This window comes from Camarhynchus parvulus, chromosome 20, assembly GCF_901933205.1.
Source record: "Camarhynchus parvulus chromosome 20, STF_HiC, whole genome shotgun sequence".
Lineage (NCBI taxonomy): Eukaryota > Metazoa > Chordata > Aves > Passeriformes > Thraupidae > Camarhynchus > Camarhynchus parvulus.
Genome location: NC_044590.1, coordinates 9021083 through 9044154, shown reverse-complemented (window position 1 = coordinate 9044154; position 23072 = coordinate 9021083). Strand labels below are relative to the sequence as shown.

General features: G+C 57.5%; 1 protein-coding gene across 1 annotated transcript in view; it reads left to right on the top strand.

Moving 5' to 3' along the window:
- The first annotated feature begins 4039 nt into the window (after positions 1 to 4039).
- SRC (SRC proto-oncogene, non-receptor tyrosine kinase) overlaps positions 4040 to 23072 on the top strand; it is a 28529-nt gene continuing 9496 nt past the window's right edge. The window contains 5 exon segments of the mRNA XM_030963259.1: positions 4040 to 4137; positions 16462 to 16536; positions 20382 to 20618; positions 20620 to 20632; positions 21215 to 21314. Of these exon segments, the coding sequence (XP_030819119.1) occupies positions 20391 to 20618; positions 20620 to 20632; positions 21215 to 21314 (341 nt within the window). The 5' untranslated portion in view covers positions 4040 to 4137; positions 16462 to 16536; positions 20382 to 20390.

Sequence of the window (23072 nt, the reverse complement as noted above, 5' to 3'; positions counted from 1 at the left end):
CAAAACGTGTCAGATTTTTCCCCAAATGAGCTGTATTCCAAGATACTTAATTCAAATTATATCAAAGCATATTTTATCAGTCAGAACCCTGACAGGAAATGTTGTGCCTTTATTGACCATGCAGATAATTTCAGCCCACAGCTGTTGAACTCAGTGCCTCCTTATTAAATATTTGCATGTCACCGAGTCAGTGGCTTCCCCGCAGCCCTTTCCCCCAGGGAATTTTGCAATGACACTTCCTGGCAGGGGCTAAGGGCCCCTTTTGCATAGCAGATTGTCACCACACTGAGGCACACAACAGGTCCTGAGCCCTCCTGGTAATTTCTTCTCAGGTGCCCCTTTTTATCCTAAAAGCTGCAGGATGCTGGTGATTGCTGCTCCCGCAGCCCCGATGCTCAGTGTGGGAGAGAATGGCCAGAATGAGCATTTCTAGCATGAAATATTGCCAAATGGCTCGTGCTGCAGGGTTATTCTGGTCAATCCCCCTTAGTAAATCAGCTCCTGAGCTTGAAACTGCAGCTTCCCTAACAGGGCTGATGGTGCTGATCATTTCCCATCTCACACTCACTATTTGCAGGGCTGTAAAGCTCAATGATCATAAAATCTCAGGGCAAGAGACACGGCTGCCTCTCTCTCTCTCTCTGTCCAGCATCTCAAACACAACCATTATATTATTAATAGTAATAATTCCTGCAACTGTATTTGCAATTTGCAGCGAACAAAGTGCAGCCTCAGGAACAGAATCCGACAGACAAAACTTATTCACGCGTGCCAAGGGGATGCTTAAAAATAAAGCTGGCTGGAGATGAATAGATGTTTTGTTGTAAATCCACAGTTATTTTGGGGAGGTCAGGGCTCAGATGAAATACTGGACCCAACAAGCACCCTCTTACCTCATAGGAGGATTTCAGGAGCCCTGTGGAGCAGTTTGATCTGCACACCTGGAGGGGAAGGAGCCACGTACTTACTTACTTACTCATGAGCATGACAGCATCTGCCCACAGTAACTCTCATTCTTCTTGTTCCTGATGAAACTCGTGTAAAGGTCAGCAAGAAAACACAGAAATACCTGAGCGTGTCTTCATTTCTTTTTAAAGTATCTTTTCATGACGTCCTGTAATAACCAAGCCCCTGGAAATGCTCAGTGCTACTTTTGTTCAAATTGAAAGTATCTGGTTTTCAGTTTCTGTAACCCTCTTCCTCTCTCTGGGGTGGGTTTTATCAGGGCTATTTAAAAGTGAAGAATCATATCAAGAAAACGAGTTTCGGATGAGAGACCGAAATCTCTGGTTGGGTGAAAAAAGCAGCAATTTGCATTAGACTGCTTAAAGATAAATATTTGAAGAGAGGCAGGAGGCAAAGGGAAGTGGGTGGCCAGGGGCTGTCAGGCTCCAGACCTCATGTCTGTGCCAGAAGTGTCCTGAGGTGAGCTGGGCTGCTTGAATGGTCCTAAATCACACTATCACCAGCACTGCGTGTTTAATGTCGGCCCTGTGAGGGCACATTCCAGCATTTGAGACCAAAAGATAAGAGTCTGGGTTTAGACTGTGTCTGTTTGTAATTTTAGATTTGCACCTTGGCATTATCTTAGAGGAAGAAGAGGAGGCTGTGTCGTGGACTTGGTCTGGCTGTTGAAAGGCTCAGTGCTGTGGGTGTTTGCCTTCCAGCCACGGGCCGGCACCGCCAGAGATGGGAACTCCGATTGGGAGGACAGCCTGCAGAAAAGAAGTTGATTGCAAAAGAGAAAAACAAAATACAAATATTTATAAGTCATAATTGCATCTTAGATTTGGGTCTGGATGCAGTAGAGGCTGAGTCATCCTCACCAGCTCACCCGGGGCTGGAGCCAGGTCCCCACTCCCGCGGGGTGTTCTCCCCTCCGGCAGAGCTCCGGGCTGCAGTGGGAGCTCCTGGGTGGGACAGGGAGGGACAGGGAGCGTCCCTGTGTCCCTGTGCAGCACAGCAGGGAGAAGGTGCGGGGCCGCCCAGGCATTGGTGTGACCCCCTCTTTCCCCTGTGTGGGTCAGCAGAGCAGTACCCGGGACTGCCCCGCACCACCGGGCTAATCCCTTCATCCCACATCGGATAAAGGATCCCTCCCTCCACAGCCGAACAGCAGAGGGGGTGGGCAAAGAATTAACGTCCCCAAGCCTCGGAACACACCGCGCTGCGGTTGGATGCTCCGGAGGGGAGCAGGCAGGGCTGGCCCCCCAGACCACACACGCCACGGGTGTCCGGGGAGCCCGGCCGGCCTGGCCCGGCCCTGGGAGGGAGCCCAGAGGGAAAGCGTCTCCTGCCCGGCTGGAGGGACCTTATCAGCGCCAGCTCCTCCCAGGGAAGGGCCCCTCACAATGTGCTGGCCACGGCTGATGGATCGGCGCGTGCATGACTCCCTGTTCCTGGTGACTCATGGATTCGCTGGCCTTCGCCAGTGTCATGGGAAATATTTCTTTAATAACTCAAAAGGGCGGGGGAGTGGGAAACAGAAAGAAAAACTCCACCACATAGTTCTTTCAAAGTTGTTAACTTCCCAAATTGTTTCTGAAATGTCAGATCTTGCTCAGAGGAAGGTGGGTTTTTGAAAAACCCCCGCGGAGTGGCTGCGGCGTTGGTCGCAGGGGTGCGCAGGGACGGCAGAGGTGGTGCTGGCTGTGGAAACACAAGGGTCACTGCAGCTGGCCGGCAGGCGAGCGTGCCGCATAAAAGAGCTAAATGTGGGTTTAAGGAGTGGACTGCTTCACCCCCTTTCTTCCTGGAGGATAACGTGACAGGGAACACTTCAATGGATCGCCAGTGGGGGAGGTGGGAGTGCTGCCAGCGCCGCCGAGCTGGTCGGGCAGCCCCGACGGGCTGGGTGCAGGCACCGGGGCACCCGGCTGAGCCTGAGCCCGTGTGTGCGCCCCGGTGCCCGGCAGAGCTGGGCATTTCCCACCTCCTGCTGCTGCTGCTGCAAGGCGAGGGTGCTGAGGAGCAAGGGGAACGAGGGGTGGAACTGTTCCCGTGTGCCCACCTGCCTGAGTGGAACTGAGGGACGCACACACCTGAGGGGGTGATGCTGCCAGCCGTGGGCTGGGCCCCCCAGAACACCCGCAACCCCACTCTGCTTTGGTTTGGATCCGGCACCGGCTTCAGGGGCGAGCGGGGGTGGGAGATGTTAACCCCTAAATGGAATGGATGTTCCAATAGAGCACAGACACCGCCGAGTGCCTGTGCTGCCTCCAAAGGGCCCCACAAAGTTCCCCGGGTTCCCAGGGAGGCACAGGACGTGGATTATCTTGGCCTGCTTTTCCATCTGAAGTTTTGCCTCCTTCCGACTTTCCAGAAGGGGGAACGTGGGTTGCAGTCCTCTGGGAAGGCGAGGTGTCCCTCCTGGGGATGGGGAGGAACAGCACCAGACAAAACAGCATTTCCCCCGCAATTCGCCGTGTGTTAGAGCTGTTGAATAAGGAGAACCGCCACCCAGCCAGGAGGTTTCAGCCTCCTGAAAATCACTGCTGTGTTACCAGCTCCGGGTTCCAGGTGCCACACCAAGCCAGCCCGCCGGGACGAGCAGTGCTGGGCTCGGCTGGGAGCACCCCCAGCCCCTCACCCGCGGGGCGACGCGCCCTGAGGAGCGCGGCCGCCGCTCCCACGCGTGTCCCCGGCGCAGCCAGGCGGTTCCCCCGCCGCGGGCCGGGACGCGCCGGCAGCGCCGGCGGCGGGGGCGGCCCCTGGCCCGTGCGCGCCCCGCGGAGCCCGGCTGCCCGGAGCCTTCTCCTGGAAAAAAAGCCACGGAGGGAGGGGAGGGGCTGCTGCTGCCTTTTCCCCCATCCTCCGTTTCCGGTTTGCTGCCATATTACTCTCTTTTTTTTTTTTTTTTTTTTTTTTTTCCCCTCCCCGTGGTGCTCCCCCCGCCCCGCAGAAGGGGTGAGCGGGGGGCGGGCGAGGCACCAGCGCGCCGGGGCCGCGGCGCTGCGCGATGCTGCTGCCGGCGGCGCAGCCCTGAGCCCGGCCCGGTGCGGGGCGGTGCGGGCACCGAGCGCGGCGGCGGCGGCGGCGGCGGGGGGCGGCGGCCGCGCCCCCGGCGCGGAGACAAAGCCGGGGCCGAGCGCTGGAGGCGAGCGGCGGGGGCGGCGCCGCTCCGCGGACAGGCGGGAGGTGAGTGCCGGGGGTGCCCCGCTGTGGGGCAGGCGGGGGTCCCACGGTCCGGCAGCGGGCTCCGGCGGGGGGTGCCCGGGCTCCGGCAGTGCATCCGGAGGGGGATGTCCAGGCTCCGGCCGTGGGGTCCGGCGGGGGATGTCCAGGCTCCGGCCGTGGGGTCCGGCGGGGGATGGCCGCAGTGGGGACCAGCGGGGCGGCGGGGGGATGCCCGCAGTGGGATGCCCGCAGAGGAGTCCGGCGGGTCGGCGGGGGAATGCCCGCGGTGGCCCGAGCTGGTTGTGGGTCCGATCGGGGATGCTGGCAGCTCGGCAAGGAGGCGATGGCTCCAGCCGAGCGTGCCCAGGCTGCCGTGGGGCAGCTGTGGGTCCGGCAGCGTGCGATACCCTGGCTGCGGGTCCCCACAAGGATGCTGGCGCTCTGGCGCCGGGTGTCGGTGGGGCGGCGGTGGGTCCAGCGGGATGCACATGGTCTGGTGGGTCAGCCGTGGGTCCGGCTGGGGGTGTCACTGCCCGGCGGGGCAGAGCTGGGGACGCCGGGGGTCCGGCGGGGCGGCCCCGCCTGCCTGCAACTCCCCTTTGTTGTGCTTAGGGGCTGTGGGGGACCCCCGGGAGCGCAGGGCGGGGACAGCCGGGCTGTATGTAGGCCAGGACATGAAATATTCATCGCCCCCCTGCTTTGATGTCTCGTGATCCGCTTCCCTTGTTGTGTTTGTTCACCGGTGATTCTGGGGCCAGTGTCCAGCCCTGGTGGACCTGGCGAGTCGTGCCCCTCGCCGTGCCCGCCTGGCTCAGCTGCTGGGGGGCTGCAGAGCCCCGGCTTCTCCCATTTCAGACTTCATCCAGTCGGGAAGTTCCCCATCGCAGCCTGGGCGATCCAGCCCCCGTGTGTGACCGCGAGTGGTGGCAGTGGCATGTCCCCTCTGTCACAGCCCCCGGTACCATGGAAGAGCATCGTGGGCTTTGCCCTGAGCCACGCTGGGGTCGGGATGAGGTTTTATCCTGCTCACTGCCCAGACAGGCTGTGCTGCATCCTGGGGCCACTTGGGATGGACACGGGAGGCAGCCTGCGGGGCTGAGGCTGCTGCACAGGGCTGTGTGCGTGGGGACAGGTGTGGCAGGGGGCTGGCATCTTGTGGCACCAATCTTGGCATGGTCCTCTCTGGTGCTGGGCATCATGTCAGGGAGCTGTGCAGCCTCGTGTGAGACCTGCTGGACTGAGTGGGGATCTGCTCCACCTCCCTGTGTTTTGCTGGCCCTGCACAGCGCACTCCTCCCTGGTCCTTCCTCACCCCAGTGGCTGCTGTGGTGTGCCAGGGCTCAGCCCCAGACTCGGTGCCAGGAAGTGACTGTGGTCCTGGTCCCGGTCCCAGAGATGCTGAGCAGCAGAAGAGGCTGTAGTTGGCAGGGAGCAGGTTGTGCTGCCCTGTGTGTGCTGTGGCCCGTCCTCCTGGCTCCCCAGAAGTGATGCAATGGAAGGGACATGATGTGACATGCAGCCAGGGGTCCATCAAACAGGGGCATTAGGAGCTGGGGACAGTGAAGGGTGCAGAGCACAGGGCTCCCTGAGGTGAGCTCCTGCCTGTACAGCAGGGACAGGGACAGGACTGCACGTATCCAGCAGTGCTCTGTGAAACTGAATGAAGGTGGTAACAAAAGACTTGATTTTTCTTTCTCCTGCCTGGCTGGCGCTCCCAGAGGAGGAGGTGCTGGGGATCTTTGTTGCTCTCCTCTCAGCTGAGGAGATACCCACTGCCAGCATGACCAGTGCAAGAACCGAGTGAGGACAAACCTTCCCAAGATCCAGCCATTAGTGATGGGGATCCTGTTGTCCCTGCCAGACTTGGAAACACTCCTCAGAACCCGGTGGCTCAACATGTGCCCAGGCCCCCTGTGCAGCAGGTGTTGGTCAGACAGTCACAGGGCTGCCCAGGGAGGCCTGAGGAAGGGGATGAGGAGGAAGACATCAGCAGTATTGCACTTTAAAGCAATATCCTTTCTGTCATTTTCACTGTTGGGCTGCTTCTGACACCTTTGCCATAGAGCTTGATCCTGGTTTACCTGTGCTAAGCCATCAGCTTCAGCTGGCTCCAGATCCACCCAGAGCGAAACCCTGGCACTCAGTGTCTGAACCAAGGCTTGTGTCTGTGTCTCTGTAATCATTAGCCAGTTAATGCTTATATATCAGGGAGGAACACCTTTGCTTAGGAGATCGAGGGTCAATTCTCACTTCCAAGCTTTGACCTGGGAGCAGCAGGGCAGGGGCTCCTCTAAACACCTCCTGGCTTCACCAAAACAGCCCAAGACAGGGTTATTTATGGACTACGCAGCAGCAGGGAAGGGAAGTCCAATGTTCCCTGTCTGATCGTTAGTGGCCTTGCAGTGCTCCCTGTGTGATGGAGATGCCCTAACGATAGCTCTGCCCTTTAATGACTTTGTGCCAGAGTGATGGAAAATCAGGGAGGTTCCACGGCAGGCAGAAAGGGCCATCCCAGCCCCTGGCTGGGGAGAGGGGGATGAGACAAGGAGAGCACTGCAGTGACGAACCAGTGTGGAGGCTCTGCTGCAAAGACAAGAGGGTCCTTTTCTGCCTTGGTGGCACAGAGGGGACATCAGCAATCCCGAGACAGGGATGGCCTTTAGCAGCATGGGCAGCTCCTGCAAAGCAGCATCATGTCACTGGGACCACTGAGGCAAGCAGGGGATGGACCATGGGGCTCCCATGCCTTCGAAATCCCATCTGCCTCTCCCTGTTACTGGTGTAGGATCCTGCCTGGCCTTTGAAGTCATCACAGAGCTAAACTCTTATTTAATGAGACCTGAAGGACTTGGTCCCCAGCCTCTCATTTAAACAACCAGCAAATGCCTGTAAGATCTTGAAAGAGAAGAGGTAGGAGGGAACAAGCAGCCTGCACCTCCTCCCAGCATGTCTGAGCAGGGGGGGACCCACGAGCATCCCTGGGACAAAGCACTGGACTCCTGGCACAGCTGTGGGAAATTGGAAAGCCTATCTGAAGTGCTATTGTTTCCTGTGCTGTCTGTTTTGCAGCTCGGTTTCCAACTTGTTTCTTTATCTCTTGGAACAATTTCCCATCTGAGCTCACTTCCGCATCTCGCCCCGGAGCCCGCCTGGAGATGTGTCCAGCATGCATCCCATCAGAAACAGCCTTGTCAGACAGCAGCACACCCCTGCACCTCCCTGCAGAGGGGAGCCCTTGAACCCCATGCCTGGAGAGCAGCTCAGACCTGTGCATGGAAATAACCATCCATGCATAGCTGTTCCTGGGACAGGAGTGTGGATTGTCACTGTTTCCAGTACAAGCTGCTCTTCCCGACTGCCTGTAGCTGTGGGTGGTGCAGTCCAGCTCCCCAGGGCTCCTGTCTTGCTGAAGTTTCCACCCATCAGCAGAAAACACATCGTGTCACGGGGCTGTTTTAAAGCCTTTGGTTCCTCTTCGCTTAAATGGGCAGCAAAGTGGGAGATAGTCCAGTACAACACAGAATCGTGGGCTGGTTTGAGTTGTAAGGGACCTTAAAGCTCATCTAGTTCCAGTTCCCCCGATCATCTAGTTCCAGACTTGCCCAGAGTGCGCTTAGCAGGGGCACCCAGGCGCCCAGCTCGGTGCCAGGTTGGCACAGTGACCTTGGCACTGGCTGTGTTGGGAACCAGTGCACATGGCTCTGCACACGCGCTTTGCAAAGAAAACCCTGAAACAGATTTCAGGAACAAATGTGATTTGAACCTGGGCCAGGAACCAGGACCTGCAAATCTGCATGTTGCACTGACTTCCCTGCGGGCTATGGATCTGCTGGCTGCTCTCCCTGGGGAGCAGGGAGGGGTTTTCAAGGGCTGGGGGTTGGCCAGGCTGCTGGGGCATCAGCCGCTGGGCAGGGTGGGACTGGCCATTGAGTTTAACTCAGCCCTTAAACAAATCTGCCTGACACCACTGTAGTCTCAGTGGAGATGCAGCATCTGAAATATCCATAGGATGGCATGTGGGATTGGTGAGCTTGTCTGGAGAAATGTGGAGAACAGAACTGCATGGATGTTTAAGGTAAAAAGATAAGAAATGGGGCCCGTGTGTAGCAAGCTTGCCCTCACCTCACAGCTGTGGGCCCCATGCCAGGAGGGCACTTTGGGGTCTGCAGCCAAGGGGGACATGTGGTGCAGGGACATGTGTGACTTGGGCTGTGCTGTGGTTCTTTCCCTGAGCTGCAAGACTCAGAGGCTGGCCCTGAGTTTCCCAGCCCATGCTTGACCTGTTGTGGTCTCACTCCTGTGACCAGGAGGTTTCAGCTGGCCCTGGATGGATGGATGGATGGATGGATGGATGGATGGATGGATGGATGGATGGATGGAAACCTGACTGCATGCTGTGCAAATAGCTTCCACCCAGTGCAGCTGCTCCCATCCTTCCTGACTGTGCTTGGCAGCCTTGGCCACCAAAAACCTGGGCAATGAGGGTAAAAGCCTCAATGAGGGTAAATTGCTGCATTGCCCCGTCTACCCTGGGAGAGTTTAACAAGTCCAGCCTGTCCTGAGCAATGTGTCCCCCTCCCATGCCACACACCAGTTTGGGGGCAGCATGAGAGGGTCAGATCAGTGCTAAATTAATCCTAAAAATATCTCACCCCAGGGCACCCTTTTGCAGTAATTTGGGGTTGGAGGCATAGCATTGTGTCTGAGTTTCATTTCTCCACTTGCTTTCCCACTGCATTCCTCAGTTTCCCCTAGGAACACCTGAGGAGAAGCTGTTGTTGGAGTTGGTGAGGTTTTACACAGTGTGTGTGCCTCAGTTTCCCTTTCTCCCAGCCCCAGCTGTACTGCCCTACCCTATTCACACACCACGGGTAGAGCCTCCCCTTAGGCAGGGCAGACAGAATCTGATGTCCATGAAGCACAAGCACCTTCCTCATCCTCAGCTGCAGCTGCAGCCAGTGCCAGCAGCAGCAGGGTCAGGCAGTGCTCTCCCTGGGCTTCCCATGTCCCCGGGTTGAAGCATGTGCTTGCTGACTTATGCAAAAAAAACTACACAGAAACGCTCTTGGAGCCACTCCCTGCTCAGATGGACCCTTTCCTTCCCCTGCCCATGGGCCAAGTGCTGGTGGGGCCCTGCTGTGCTGGGGAAGGCATTGGGAATCCTTGGGACAGCAGGAGGGAGCTTCCAGTGAGCAGCCTGGTGCATCAGGCAGGGGGGGTGACATGGGATCAGGAAGGGTGCAGATGTAGCTGCAGAGTCCCTGTGAGCAGGATGAGTTCCATGCTCCAATGCCATGAGCAGCTGAGCTCAGAAGTGTGTGGGGCGGGAGGGCTCAGGCTGCTGGGAGCCGTGTGTGTGGCTGGGGCTGGGCAAGGAGGGCAGCTGCCTGCCCAGCTGGCTGCATGCACAGGTGCAGGTGTGGGGGGGTGTGCACGTGTGTGTGCACGCTCACCTGAGCCCTCTGGGTGATTTGGGGTGGGCACAGCTCTCCTGCTCCCATGCTGTGGTCCAGGGGGCTGTGCTGAAGGCACTGTGAGCCACAGGTGATGGGAGGCAGAGGAGACACCCTGCATCCCTTTGTCCCTGCATCCCTTCAGTCTGTCCCTGATTGAGGATGAGCAGCACAAGCAGGGGCTGGAGAGATGCCTTGGGAGGCTGCAAGGTCCACGTGTCACTGGTCACATCCACCTCACCCACAGTCCATCTCTGCTCCCCACCACAACATCAGAGCAGTGCCAGAGGTGTGCAGAGCCCAGCTCTGCTCCAGGAGCGACAGGGATAAAAGACACCAGCTCAGCATTTTTCTTTGTTTTTCATCTGCTCAGGTTGTTGATAGTGAGCACCATCAGGGGCTGCACCTCCCAGCTGGATCCTCTCTGGTGTGAGCTTCCCACTCACCCCGGGAGCAGCTGGCAATCCAACACAGCATTTTGGGCTTGGAAAAGCTTTTTGGGGCTGGCTGATCTCCCTTTGCCCCTCAGGACCCTCCCTGGTTGTTCCTCTGACGCATCCTGAGCGATGCTTTGTTTTGGTGGTGCAGATGGGAGTGGCTGTGGGGACCAGCATCTCTCAGGGCTCTGTTGCCAGTGATGTCCTTGGTGTTCCAAGGCCAGAGCCACAGTCCATGCTGTGATCATTCATATGGGACCTGCTCCCAGTCCCATCCATGCCCATGGGGGTGAAAGGAGTCCAGTGTGCACTGCTGGAGGCTGACCCTGCTCATCCAGCCCTGACCTGCAGCACACACAGCATGTGGACATTAGGGCTGGTGGCCCCATGGCTCCCCACAGCCTGAGGCTTGTGTTGGGCATATGCCTCAAAGTCCCAAAGTGATCCAGCACAAATTTGCTGTGTTGGATCCTGCTTATTAATTTGAAAATGCTCAGGGATCTGCAAAGTGGGAAGTGGTTGAAATCGTGACAGAAGAGCCTTGGTTTCTGCTTGGCTTGTCCTTCATCCCCTCCCATTGCAGTGAACCCCAGCGGGTGTCCTGCCAAGCCTCCAGCTGGGAGAGGGGCAATTCCCAGCCCCATGGGCTTGTGTCACGTACCCACATACCCACATACCCTTCCCTGCATTTTCCCTTGTTTTCCCCAAGAGTGTTTCAGTTCCTGTTCCATGTCGGGAGGGCTGTGGGAGGTTTCCTGCCACGGGGGTCCTACAGGACCCCTCAGCAGGGCTGGTGGGGCTGTGGCTCTGGTCCTGGAGGGCCAGCGGAGCCCTGGGAGCTCCTTGCCTGGCTGGACTGGATGGGCTGGTTTCTCTGAAAGTGGAAATGTTTTAGCAGTGACGCCAGCGTGGCCAGGGGTGGTTGTAACTTGCTCAGATGTGGAGCTTTTCTGCCTCCTGCGTTCTTGCCCCCTTCCTCCCCCTGCCCTGGAGATTTGCCGCCTGCCTGCACTGCTGTCTTGCCCGGGTCAGAACGGGTGTGTCAGCCCTGCAGCCACTGTTTTGTCCGGATCTGAGACACGTGTGAGTCACAGCAGCCTCCTGCTGCCACCTGCCCCTTCCCCAGGAGCTGGGCAGGGCACGGGGTGGGCTGGGTGCTGCCACAGCCCTCTCCCGAGAGCCCCCGGGGTGGATGTTCGCTTCCAGAAAGCAGAAGGAAACCACATTTCCTGCAGCCTGAGGCTGCCTGTGCAGGGAGAGGCGCTGCAGAAATGGGGAACAGAAATCACCCCTCCTCCTCCAAGGGCCAGTTCATGTCACCAGGTCTCCATCACCCCCTGCAGTGGGGCCAGTCCCTTGTCCTGGTTCTTTGCCCGGAGGAGGATGGGAACAGCAGGGCTGTGATGGGCCATGGGGAAACTGGAGAATTAAGTGGCTGGCAGTGGGAGCTCGGAGGTGCCAGCATGCCCAGGGGCCAATGTTCAAAGGGCACATTTTGAGGAGTGCTGAGCCACAGGGCTGTTTTGGGGAAGCATTGCCCCGTGGCTCCAGGCAGTCCTGGTAGCCAAGAGCTCCAACTCCTAGTGCCATTCCAGCTTGACATCAGAGTTTCCCTGCCCAGCATTGTCTCTTCCCAGCCCCACGGGCACTCCTGCCCTTGGAAGCATTTCCTTTCAGTTTCCTTCTCCCGGACTTGGCAGGAGGAGAGCGGTGCCCTCATCACCTGCCTGGGAGAAGCCAGCTCAGGTTAATGCAGGCCAAGGGCTTTGTGTGCCTTGGAAAGCATTTGCTGGAGCTGGTTGGGCAATTCCTGTCTTTGGCTGGTGTCCTGATGGGAATGCTGGAAGTGCAGACTTGATTCAGGCTGGGAGGTACTGGGAGGCATCCCTGCTCTGACCCGGGGCACAGTCAGGCTGCACAGCACCCAGCCAGCTCTGAGCATCTCCTGCTGGGGATCCCACCACCCCTCCAGTCCCTGTGCCTGTGCTGGACCACCCTCAGGGTGAGAAAGCTTTGTGTTCCCTTCTGTAATTGTTGGATGCCCTTACAGTGCAGAAGGGATGCAGCCACACACTGACAGATCCAAATGTGGTCCCTGTCAGTCCCCAGGCCTGCTGCAGCACAGTGACAGGGATGTGACAAGGTGTGGCGATGGCCACCTTCCCTTCTCACATCTCTCAGTGGAGAAATGGCTTAGAACTGAGTGCTCAGCTCAGCACCAGCAGGCACAACTCGCAGCACATTCTGCTTCCTGCACCCAGCTGCCTGCATTGTTTCAGGGAGATAAGGCTTGTGGCTTTATGCAGGATGGTGCTTGGGAGTGCCCAGTGTCAGGATGCCTCTGCCCTGCCTGGTTTTGGGGTGCTGTGGAGGTAGGGGGGCACAGCCTGCAGCTCTCTGTGCCACTGATGTTGGCAGAGCCACTGCTCATCACCCCAGCAAGCCAAAATCTACCCTGTGATGGCTGGGAGAGCTCAAGCTCCCTAAATGCTCCCAGTGTGCTTGCTAGGAGTTTCCCTGTTTCTTGGCCACATGAACATGCAGAATGTGCTTGTGTGCTTCTCAGGGTTTGTTTTGGTCTTTCCAACTCCCTGTTTTGACATGTCTTTTTGGAGGAGTTTTGCATCGCTCCTGACCATGCTCTCCCCCATGCTTAGGGGGAATGAATTTGGATGGTTGATCTAATTATCCTTTCCCCTTTTATGAAGCTCTGGCCTCTGCTGTCTTGGGCTGTGGAGCTTTAATTAAGATGGTCTTAATTTTAACGGGAGTTGACAGGGTCAGAGAGGAGGAGTTGGGACTTATATCTGTGGGGAGTGTGTTGGAACTTATATCTGTGCTGGGCCCCTGCACAGCAGCTGCACTGCCCTCCCTACTCCAGCCATTCTTTCATCTGGAAGAGCTCTCCATCAGCTGGGGGAGCCAGGGGAAGGCTGGACTGCCTTGGCTCAGATGCCTTCATCATGCTGTTACTGGGTGAAGCAGAGATCAGGACTGGGGACACCTGCCTGTGGCTGCTCCTGGTTGGAGCTGAGAGATGAAGTGAGCATCCCTGCATTGTTCCTGCTGTTTTAGGAGTCAGTGCAGGTGAGAAATGAGTGTCCTTGTGGAGGAGAAGGGCTGCAGGCACAAGCCAGACGTGTCCTCACTGCGTCAGCCAGGCAGGGACAGGGTCTGCAGCATCACACCCCATCACTTGTGGGGCTGGGGCAGCAGCTCCCCCTTTTCACAGCTCCTGGGACTCATTGCAGTGGGCTTGGTCCCATCCTGGCAGAGACAAGCCTGTGTTCCCTGTCCTGTACTGAGCAAAGCCCGATGGCAGGGACAGGGGACAGGAATTGTCACTGGCTGGACACAGTGACTGTGTATTCAGGTGGCAGAGGGGATGGTGGGCTGAGCCAGGGCGACCAGGCTGTCCCCAAAGCACAGGGACTGTGCTGCTGCTCGCTGGCCCCCAGCTGTGATGCTTGCCGTGGGAAAGGGCAAAACCAGGAGCATCCCCTGGGACAGAGGGGGAAACTGTTCTGTGAGTATATCCGGGGCTGTGCATCCACTAAAATGTGGGGAGGGAGCAGAGAGCAAAGCAGGGAAGGGGACAGGGTGCCCCCTTAAGATGATTAAAAGACACCTCGATGATTAAAGGACCACCTGGATGCCATGGTAATGGCAACACTGACCAAGCTGGGACTTCACCCACAGCACTGACCCTGTTCTCTGGGGGCCACACTGGCAGGGGCAGCACTGCTGGCACTTGGTGCCACCCAAGCAGGGGACACGGGGGATGGCAAAGTGCCCTTCGGCTGCCTCCAGCCTGAGACCTCCGGTTTAATGCCCCCCTTTGCAGGCAGCTTCCATTGATCCTGCACGGATCTGTCCCTCCTGGCCCTGCCCTGGCTGGGAGGGGGCTGGTTGCGTGCCAGGGGGATGGAGGGGCTGGGTGTGTTCGGGACCGCTGCTCCGTGCCTCTCCCTGTCCCCGGTGCCGGCTGCCATGGGCTGGGTGCCGCCAGGCTGCTTTGTCTCGCCCACCGTCCCGCAAGCTTCATTTTTCAGTCTGGCGTGAGACAGTTGCCGTGATTAATCTCGCCGGGGCTCTGCGAGCTGAGGACACGGCTCAGCTCGTCTCCCTCCATCAGGGGCTGGGTGCTGGTGCTCCCAGCCCCTCGCCCCCTGTCCCCCAGCACCCCCACCCTGCTGCGGCAGTGCTGCTCAGCACCCCCGGCTCTGGAGCAGCTCCAAGGACAGCGCCTTCATTGCCAGAGACGTTTCCCTCCCCAAAGCTCAGGGTCTGGTGCTGGGCCCCAGCTTGTCGCGGCATTTCCCAAGGTTTCTGCCTCTGCCGTGTTTTGTCTGCTCCCAATCAGTGTCTTTTGTTAGTGTCTTTGCGAAGGCGATAAGATCGCTTCCCCGGCGCTGTCAGCCTGCCCGTGCCACGGCCATTGTATCCTTGAGCGATCCAGGAAAGCAGGAAAGCAGCCGGAGCGGGACCCGCCGCTGAGCTGCCGCTTCCCCTCGCTGCCAGAGCATCTCTCCTCGGGGAGGTAGGGCAGAGGATGGAGCCTTTTCCTGCCACCCAGCTTGCCGGTTAATTTTTGGGGAGAGACAGCCCGGAGCGTGGGTGTTGGGCGGTCCAGGTGGCATTTCCAGCGCTGGCAGCGGAGGACGGGGATGCCGCTGCCTCGCGTACCGTGATCTGATCCGAGCTGAGCTGTGCAGCCGAGTGTGCTTCATTTTTAATTGCTTTTGGAGAGGGTAGGACTGGGCTGGCCCCTCCTTGCTGCGGCCTCTGCCCCGGGCAAGTTGCTCAGCCCTGGCACCCTCCCCTCTGTCTAGGGAGGAATGGGGGCCGGGAAGACCCCAAATGCAGAGGCAGCAGCACTGGGGATCGGTGGGGATGGCAGTGCTGGCATTGTCTGAGCCTGGCTGTGGCCGTGCCAGTGATGTGCTGGTGAGGATGGCGACCCCAGTGCCAAGCCAGCAGCAGGGCTGTGCCAGATGTGCCAGGGAGTGCCAGGCTGCTGCCACAGCAGCCACCAGTCAAATCTGTCAGCATGAGGTTGCTAGTGCTTCCATCCACCCAGAGACCTGCCCTTCCCCATCAGCAGACCTTGCTGCTCTGGCACATGGCTGACCCCAGGCTGAAGCATATTTGGATTTTCCTCATGGCATTTTTGGCTCTTTTTGGTCTAATCATTGTTGTGGCCCGTGTCACAGCATGCCCGGGGGGCAGGGACACGGGCACCACGTGTGTACACGGCACAGCTTTATTTGTATGTGCTGCAGCCTGGAGTTGGGGCTGCAGCTTCCCCCCTGCATCCCGCTGTGCAATCATTGCCAGCCAGTATTTGTCAAGTACAAATTACAAACCATTCAACGTCTTAAAGAGCTGTCAGTCAGCTCCCACTCATTATCCTAATCAAATGCACTAAAAATAGTGACAAAACTTATTAGTAGGGGGAAGGAGAGGCCATGAAAACAAACCTGCGGTGGGGCACGGCCCCTGCATGCAGACACTGGGATATTCCCTTTATATGAGGTGTGAAACCCGGGATGTTGCCCTTGGATCAGGTGTGAAACCTGGGCTCCAGCTGGGACAGGAGCCTGGTGGGATACTGCTTGGGGCCTTGAAGTAGGGTCTGAATCCCCTCTGTGCAGGAGCAGCAGCCCCTCGGGGGTGGCTGAAGCCTCTGCCCAGTGCTGGGTGAGCAGGGCTGGTTGGAGAGAGAATTTCCTTTCTGTAGGAGAAGAAGGGGCATTTCCTGCAGGATCTGGGGCTGGGAAAGGGTGGCAAAGCAGGTGAGGGGCTGCCCTGGCTCTGCAGGGCCATGTCCTGCCTGCTCTGCTTTCCACCTGCAGCTCTGCCCCGAGCTGCTGCTGCTGACTAGGGTCCCCCCATCACGCAGGCTTGTGACAGAAAACTGTCCTTTTTGAAAAATTTAGCTAAAACACGCTTTTCTGGATGAGTCAGGGCTTGAGCAGCACAGGTTGCTCCCATACCTTGTGCTCGGTTTGTGCCGTAGCATTTGTCTCAGCTGTTGGAGCAGATGACTCATCCCGGGGGACGAGGTCTCTGCTTGGTGGCCGACCATGCCCTGCAGGTCGTGGCTGTCCGGAGATGGAGCAGCAGGGCTGGAAATGCTGGTGTGTCTGGAGGAACTGGCTTTGCTTTTCCCCTGAAAAATCCCTTGCTGGGCTGGGGGTGCCTCTGCTCCCCTTCCACTCTGGGACATGGCTTGGGGCGGCTCCAGCTGCCTGCTCTCCCATCCCCGGTGGGGTTGATGAAGTGGAGCACAGAATTATCCCCTCTTCACACAGCAGAGATCAGAGCGAGCGGTGTGAGCTCGCCGGAGGGATGGCGAGGAGGAGGAGGATGAAGGCAGCCCTGGGTCCTGAACTGTGGCATGGGGGGAGAGGGTGTCGGGGCTCCCGCGGTGCTGACGCTCCCTCTCCTCGCAGGCTGCAGCGGGAGCTGAGCTGACTTCTCCGGCAGCACCTCCCCACCCCGCAGCCAGGCTGTAGCCGAAAGCACTGGTAAGACATCGCCGATGGCCCGGGCAGCGGGCACTGGGCACCAGGCACCGGGCTGCGTCACCTTCTGGGGGGCTCACAGCGGCGGCACTGGGGGCTGTGCCACAGCCGGAGCATCCCGAGCAGGCTGGGGCTGGCTGCGGGTGCGGAGGGCACAGCGCTCTGCGGTGCTCCTGGCGGAGCTGAGGACCTGCAGCCCATGCCGGTGATGGTTCTGAGGCCTCACAGCCCATGCCGGTGCTGGTTCTGAGGCCTCACAGCCCATGCCGGTGCTGGTTCTGAGGCCGCACAGCCCATGTCGGGGTGGTTCTGAGGGCTCTCAGCTCACTCTGGTGATGGTTCTGAGGGCTCTCAGCTCACTCTGGTGATGGTTCTGAGGCCTCACAGCCCATGCTGGTGGTGGTTCTGAGGCCTCTCAGCTCACTCCGGTGCTGGTTCTGAGGGCTCACAGCCCATACCAGCGGTGGTTCTGAGGCCTCACAGCCCATGTTGGGGTGGTTCTGAGGCCTCTCAGCTCACTCTGGTGATGGTTCTGAGGCCGCACAGCCCATGTCGGGGTGGTTCTGAGGCCTCTCAGCTCATGCCGGTGCTGGTTCTGAGGCCGCACAGCCCATGTCGGGGTGGTTCTGAGGCCTCTCAGCTCACTCTGGTGATGGTTCTGAGGCCGCACAGCCCATGCCGGCGGTGGTTCGTGCCGTGCCGCTGGCGCTGCCCCCCAAGCGGAAGGCAGGGAGTTCCTGCAGGCTGCGACGTGCCCGGGGTGCTAATCCCCGCCGCAGGAAAGCTGCGAGCCGAGCACAGGCAGCGCTGGCCGTGCTCCAGCCCCCTGCACAAGCCCTGGGAGGGGGACAGGGGCAGTCCTGCTGAAAGGCGAGGGATGGGGAGTGATGCTGAGTCCCCCATCCCAGCATTGTCAGCTGTGAAAAGCACGGCAGCAGGGCAGAATCACACTGGGCATCAGCCAGGCTGCCCTGGCTGAATGCTGGTGGTGCTGAGCATCCCTGCAGCCTGCTGCGTGTGGAAATGCTGTATTTATTAGACATGAATTTATTAGACATATACACAGCATAGCTCCTGGCAGTGGGTGTTTTTTGCAGTCTGGCTGCTGTCCCACAGCTCCCCGTGATGCTGCTGGGGTGCGCTGGGAGCCACCACACTTCCTCCCCTGCCCTTTAATTCCAGGGGGGTTTCATTGTCGGCTGTGCCAGAGGCAGGGGGGTCTCTCCCTGGTGCCTCCCGAGGACCTGAGTGCACAGCACATTCCTGCTGTCATTAATCACTCCTTTGCCAGGCTCTTGCACAACCCTGCATTCTCCTAGGGGAATCTGCACCCTTTCCTTTCCAGCTGCCAAGGGGGTGTGGGAGCTGCAAGGGTTTTCTCTGGCCCCTCTCCTCCCTGGGAACAGGTGGAGAGCCACAGGGCTAAAGCCATAAAGCCACATGGTCGTGTAGGCTGAGTTACCTGGGACTCAGAGTGGGGATGGTGCAAGGCTGCCAGTGCCCCTGGGCACAGTTTGGGGTTGCCAGCCTGTATTTTGCACTGGCCAGATTGAAGGCAGTGTGTGTAGGTATTCAGATGCAAAGCAGCAGGAGAGCTTGGAGTGGGGCTCTGCAGCCCCTTCCCAGAGAGCTGTGGGCTCGTGCCTCCTCCTCCTCCATCTGTGGCTCTTGCAGCCAAAGCCCTGCCAGAGCATCATGTCCCAGTGACCAGCACATCCAGCAGAGCCCTTGCCTGGGAGGGTCAGCACCCAGCGTAGGGTGGGAGCTCTCCCTGCCCAGACTGCTGTGTGAGAAGGGCTGAACTCACAGTTCATGGTGTTCCTGGCCAGGACATGCCTGGAAGTTGCACATGCTGTGCCCACAGGCTCACAGCTGTGAAGATGAGGACCCCCCTGTTTTAGGGAAGTCCCTGTCCCCTCTGTGTGCTCTGCTTCTATCTAATCTCTGTGCATATTGACTGTTTTATACCTTGATTTCCTCAGCACTCTGATAAATAATTTTCTGACCCAGGCTCAGAAAATGTGCTTGGGGGACATTTGTGTCCCCAGAGTGCTGCTAAATCCACCACCCTGGCTGGGGTGTTTTCCTGCCTGGGGAAGTGCTGCTTGCAGGGGAAACTCTGAGCAGCTCTACTCTGGCTCACTGTCCCGTGGGGAGTCACAAGCCACATGGTCACAGCCCTGCCATGCTCCCACTTTTCTCCCTGCACTGCCACTGGCATCCTGGGAGCCCCAGCGGGTGCCAGAGCCCCGGGCAGAGGTGAGCAAGGGGCTGGCTGGGGACAGGGAGGTGGGGGCTCCTTGTCATCACTCCTCAGGTGTTGCTCTCCCCTACTGCAACAAGCTTTTAAAGTGCATTTATGGGACAAACTCCTTCCCCTTGGCTGCAGGATCTGCCTCTGGGTTGCCAGAAGTGACCATTTGCAACTCCAAAGCTTTTATTTGATCCTTATTTGCTCTGAGACCCCCAAAGCCTGGCACAGATATGGGTGGACTGAGTCTTGTGGCAGATAGAGGCATGGTCCCTCCTCATCACCTGCCCCCACAGGAGGAAGGACAGCTCTGCTGCCCACTGGAGTGGCTGCTGGAGTCATACCCAGCACAAAACAAAATCAGTTTATTACATTTCCCAAACCACGGCAGGAGCTGAGCCTGCCGGCATGGGTCACACAAGGACACTGCTGGTCCTCTGTGCAGTGTGGGAGCTGGAAAGCAGTAGATGGAAATTGTGTCTTTTGGGAAATAAGCCCTCATCGTCAGTCAAAGCCCTTGCTGTGGGAGGGGAGCTGAGGGGGACAGGGAGCAGCTTGTGCCTGGCACCCCTCAGCTTTCCCACAGCAAGAGCCAAGGCTTTGCCCCAGTGACAGAGGGGCTGTGCAGGCTGCTGGGGCTGCCTGTGGCTCTGGGGGGCTCAACCTGAGCTTCTCTCCAAAGCTGGGCTCAAAACCCTCTGCTGGACGAGGCTGAGCCCTCCCAAAGCCTCACTGCATCCAGGTCTGCACCCTGTGGGCAGCAGCTGCCTCCTCTGCTGCTTCCCTGCTTGTTTTCTTATCAGAGATGCTCTCCTCCCTGCTTGTCTCCACCTCCCTTTTCCCTCCTGCCATGCTTGATCTAGCCTAAATATTTCCTGCCATAGCTTCAGGACACTGTTGGGTATCCTGCCATCTTTAGAGACTGCAAATGATTCCCTGCCTTCATTTATGTCATTACCTTGAAGGTATTTATAGAGTGTGGTCTTGAGTGGAAAGGAAGGCTATATATAAACTATTTCACTATATATAAAAGCGAGATCCCTTGGTCCTTAGCTGCAAACTGCCTGAAACTGCTCCTGATTTAAACTTTTATCCTGTTGGCTGCATGCTTTGGACTTCAAAGGTCTGTCTTCAGTACTTAAATCCCCATCCTGGTAGAAACTCGTGTGTAGGAGGAAACACGTGGGGACTGAGCTGTGTCCCATGGCAGGTGCCTGGCCCCAGAGGTGCCACAGTCTCAGCACAGGTCCAGATTCCACACTCAGCATCTTTGCTGTGCACTCCCATGGCTCAGCATGCTTCCCTCTGCTCCCAAAGCATGTCCTGGCAGTTTCACTGCCTGCTGCAGCCACACAGGAGATGTCTCCATGCTAATGAGGGGCAATGGTATCCCAGGGCAAGGGCAGCATGGCCAGACTGCCCAGCAGCTGCTGCTTGAACTGACTCCAGAGGTTGTTTCGTTTTCTGGTGGGCGGGCATCTGTCACTTGAGCCCTGGGAAACAACTTCTTCTTCTTAACAATAATAATTACAATAATAATAGCAATGACAATGATGATAATAATAATAATAATAGAAGCCCTCTGTGTGTCCTCCAGCCCGGGACCATGGGGAGCAGCAAGAGCAAACCCAAAGACCCCAGCCAGCGGCGGCGCAGCCTGGAGCCCACAGAGAACACGCACCATGGGGGTTTCCCAGCCTCGCAGACACCCAGCAAGGCGGCTGCCCCCGACGCCCACCGCACCCCCAGCCGCTCCTTCGGCACCATGGCTGCTGAATCCAAGCTCTTTGGGGGCTTCAACACCTCTGACACCGTCACCTCGCCACAGCGCGCGCGGGGCGCTGGCTGGTCCGTGGGGCTGGGGCTCGCCAGGGTGGGGTCCTGGTGGGTTTGTGAAATGTGGGGTCTCCTCGAGCCGGCTCAGCTACCTTAGAAGGCATAAAATCAGCAGGATGGCTTCTGTGGTAGTGTTGGAAACAAAAAGGTTTTTGTTAACAAAACTCTTTACAGAGAAAAGCCAAGCCAGGTGCAGAAGGTCTTTGCCCCTGGTAAAACACCTCACAAAAGCCATTAGTTTCTTTGTTCTCTTCTTTTTCTATTAAATTGCTCAGGTGGGACTTTTTGGCTTCTGTCCAATTAGCTATCCTTAAGTTTGAGGTGAAGTCCCCCAAGTCCTATGAGATGTCTTTTCACCTAATTGAGGAGTGAAACTTCGGGGCTTATTTCCTTTTTAAGGGGACAAAGAATATTTTTGTCACTCCGTCAACAGGGGGCACATTCCTATAGGTTTGTGTCCAGCTTCTTGGGGTTTGGGGTTTTTGAGGGACTCTGGGCTTGGGGGAGAAGTAGATCTGTGTTATCAGCCCGTGGGAGGATGGTGGGAGGGAGTGTCCCTGTGGCTGTGCCCCTCCTGAGTGCTCTTTGTCACAGGGGGAGTCACCACCTTCGTAGCCCTCTACGACTACGAGTCCCGCACGGAAACAGACCTGTCCTTCAAGAAAGGAGAGCGCCTGCAAATCGTCAACAACACGTGAGTGTCCCTGCAGCCAAGCCCACGGGGTGAGCTGTCACCTCTGTCCCTCCTGTGGAACCCCCAGCACAGCCTGGCAGGACCAGCTGTCCCAGGGATGGGTGCTCAGAGGGATGTGACAAAATGCACACGGACACAGTGACTTGTCCAAGGACACTGACACTGAAAGCAGTCATTTGCCTGCTTCCTCATCCTCCTCACCCTGCTGCTGGTCACTGTGGCCTCACAGCCTTGTCACCAAGCCATGTCCTCTGTTTGCTGGCCATTCTGTGCCACCACAGAGTCATTCTGTGCCCTCCAACACAGTCCTGACCAGTCCTGTCCCCATCCATGCTCAGCTGCCTCTTCTTGGCCTGGACACCTCCCTGAGCTTCATGGGTGCTTTTCCCTGTGCTTGTGTGCTGTCTCTGGTCTCAGCTTCTCTCTTGACTCTTCTTTCTCTCCCTCCATGCTGTCGTGTAGGAGAAAAGTGGATGTCAGGTGCGTACTGCACATTCTTACTGTTATTATAAATGAGCTAAATGATCAAAGCCTGTCTGCTGCCCACTTGAGGGCAGGTTGGATGGAGCAGGGCTGGGAGGAGATGGTTTCCAGATGGTTTTGTGGTTGGCTGCATTTGTCCTCTTTGAGCAGAACTGAGCAGGGAGTCCCTTCCCATGCTGGGGTAATGTTCCATCCAGAGCTTTGTCTGCACCTGAGAGCTCTGAACCCATCCCCTTTCCTTGTCCATGTGTGGCTCCCCTCTGCACTCTCTTTCCAGCTGGCTCTTCACTCCCCCCTGCCCTTTGCATTTTTCTTTTGCATTTTTTAATTTTACTTTTATATTTCGTTAGTGGCTCTGGTGATTCAAGTATTTCCTCAGGGGTCTGACCCCCTGGTTTGCTCCCCATCCTGGTCACCACAGCACATCCATCATGTGCAGGGCAGCATGGCCAGCTGGAAGATGCTCCTAAAAATGATCCTGTATTAACCCCATGTGTGCTCTGTCCTGACAGGAGGCACACAGAGTCCAGAGGTTGGCTGGCAGAGCCAATGTCCCCAAGTGTCCCCAGCTATGGACCTGCCACAGGGTCCTGAGGGTCTGCAGCTCCTGGGCACTCAAAAGAGCAAAGTCAAAGGGTGGAAAGACGAGGGAACATCCCAGGAGTGAGATTTCTCCTGCAGTGCTTGGGCAGTGTGGCACAAACATGTTTTCAATCTGATCCTTGTTCTCGTTGTTCCAGTGCTGTTTATTAATGGTGATTTGTTTCATCTATGAAGTCTGGGATGTGCAGCATTTCAACATTGCAGGAAAAGCCTGAATTTGGGAATTTTGGTGCTTCTTACTTTCAGTCTCAGCAGTGTGTGAGCCCCATGCTTGAGTTCTGCTCTCTGGCTGTTGCAAAGTGAGCTCTGCCCATGAGGGTCCAGATCAGGCCCATTTATGAGGGGTTTTTCTTTTCACTTTTATCAGTTCTGGGGTTTCCACACTTTTTTTCCCTTTACTGCTATTTGTCAAAGGCTCAGTCACGGGGAAGGCTCAGTCTGTGATGGGCTCTGCAGCACCCTGGGGACCAAAAGGACTTTTTTTGGTGACACGGTCCTTTGGTGGAGGGTACAGGATGTAGCTGCCAACCTTCCCAGTTCCTGTGTGGGTGAGATGTCCACAGGGAGAGAGGTGGTGGAGGAAGCTGGGAGTTTGTTCAGTGCTCAGGGGTGAATCACTCTTCTCAGTGACCTCCCAGAGATGCTCACACAGTCTGGGAACAGCTCGGGCTG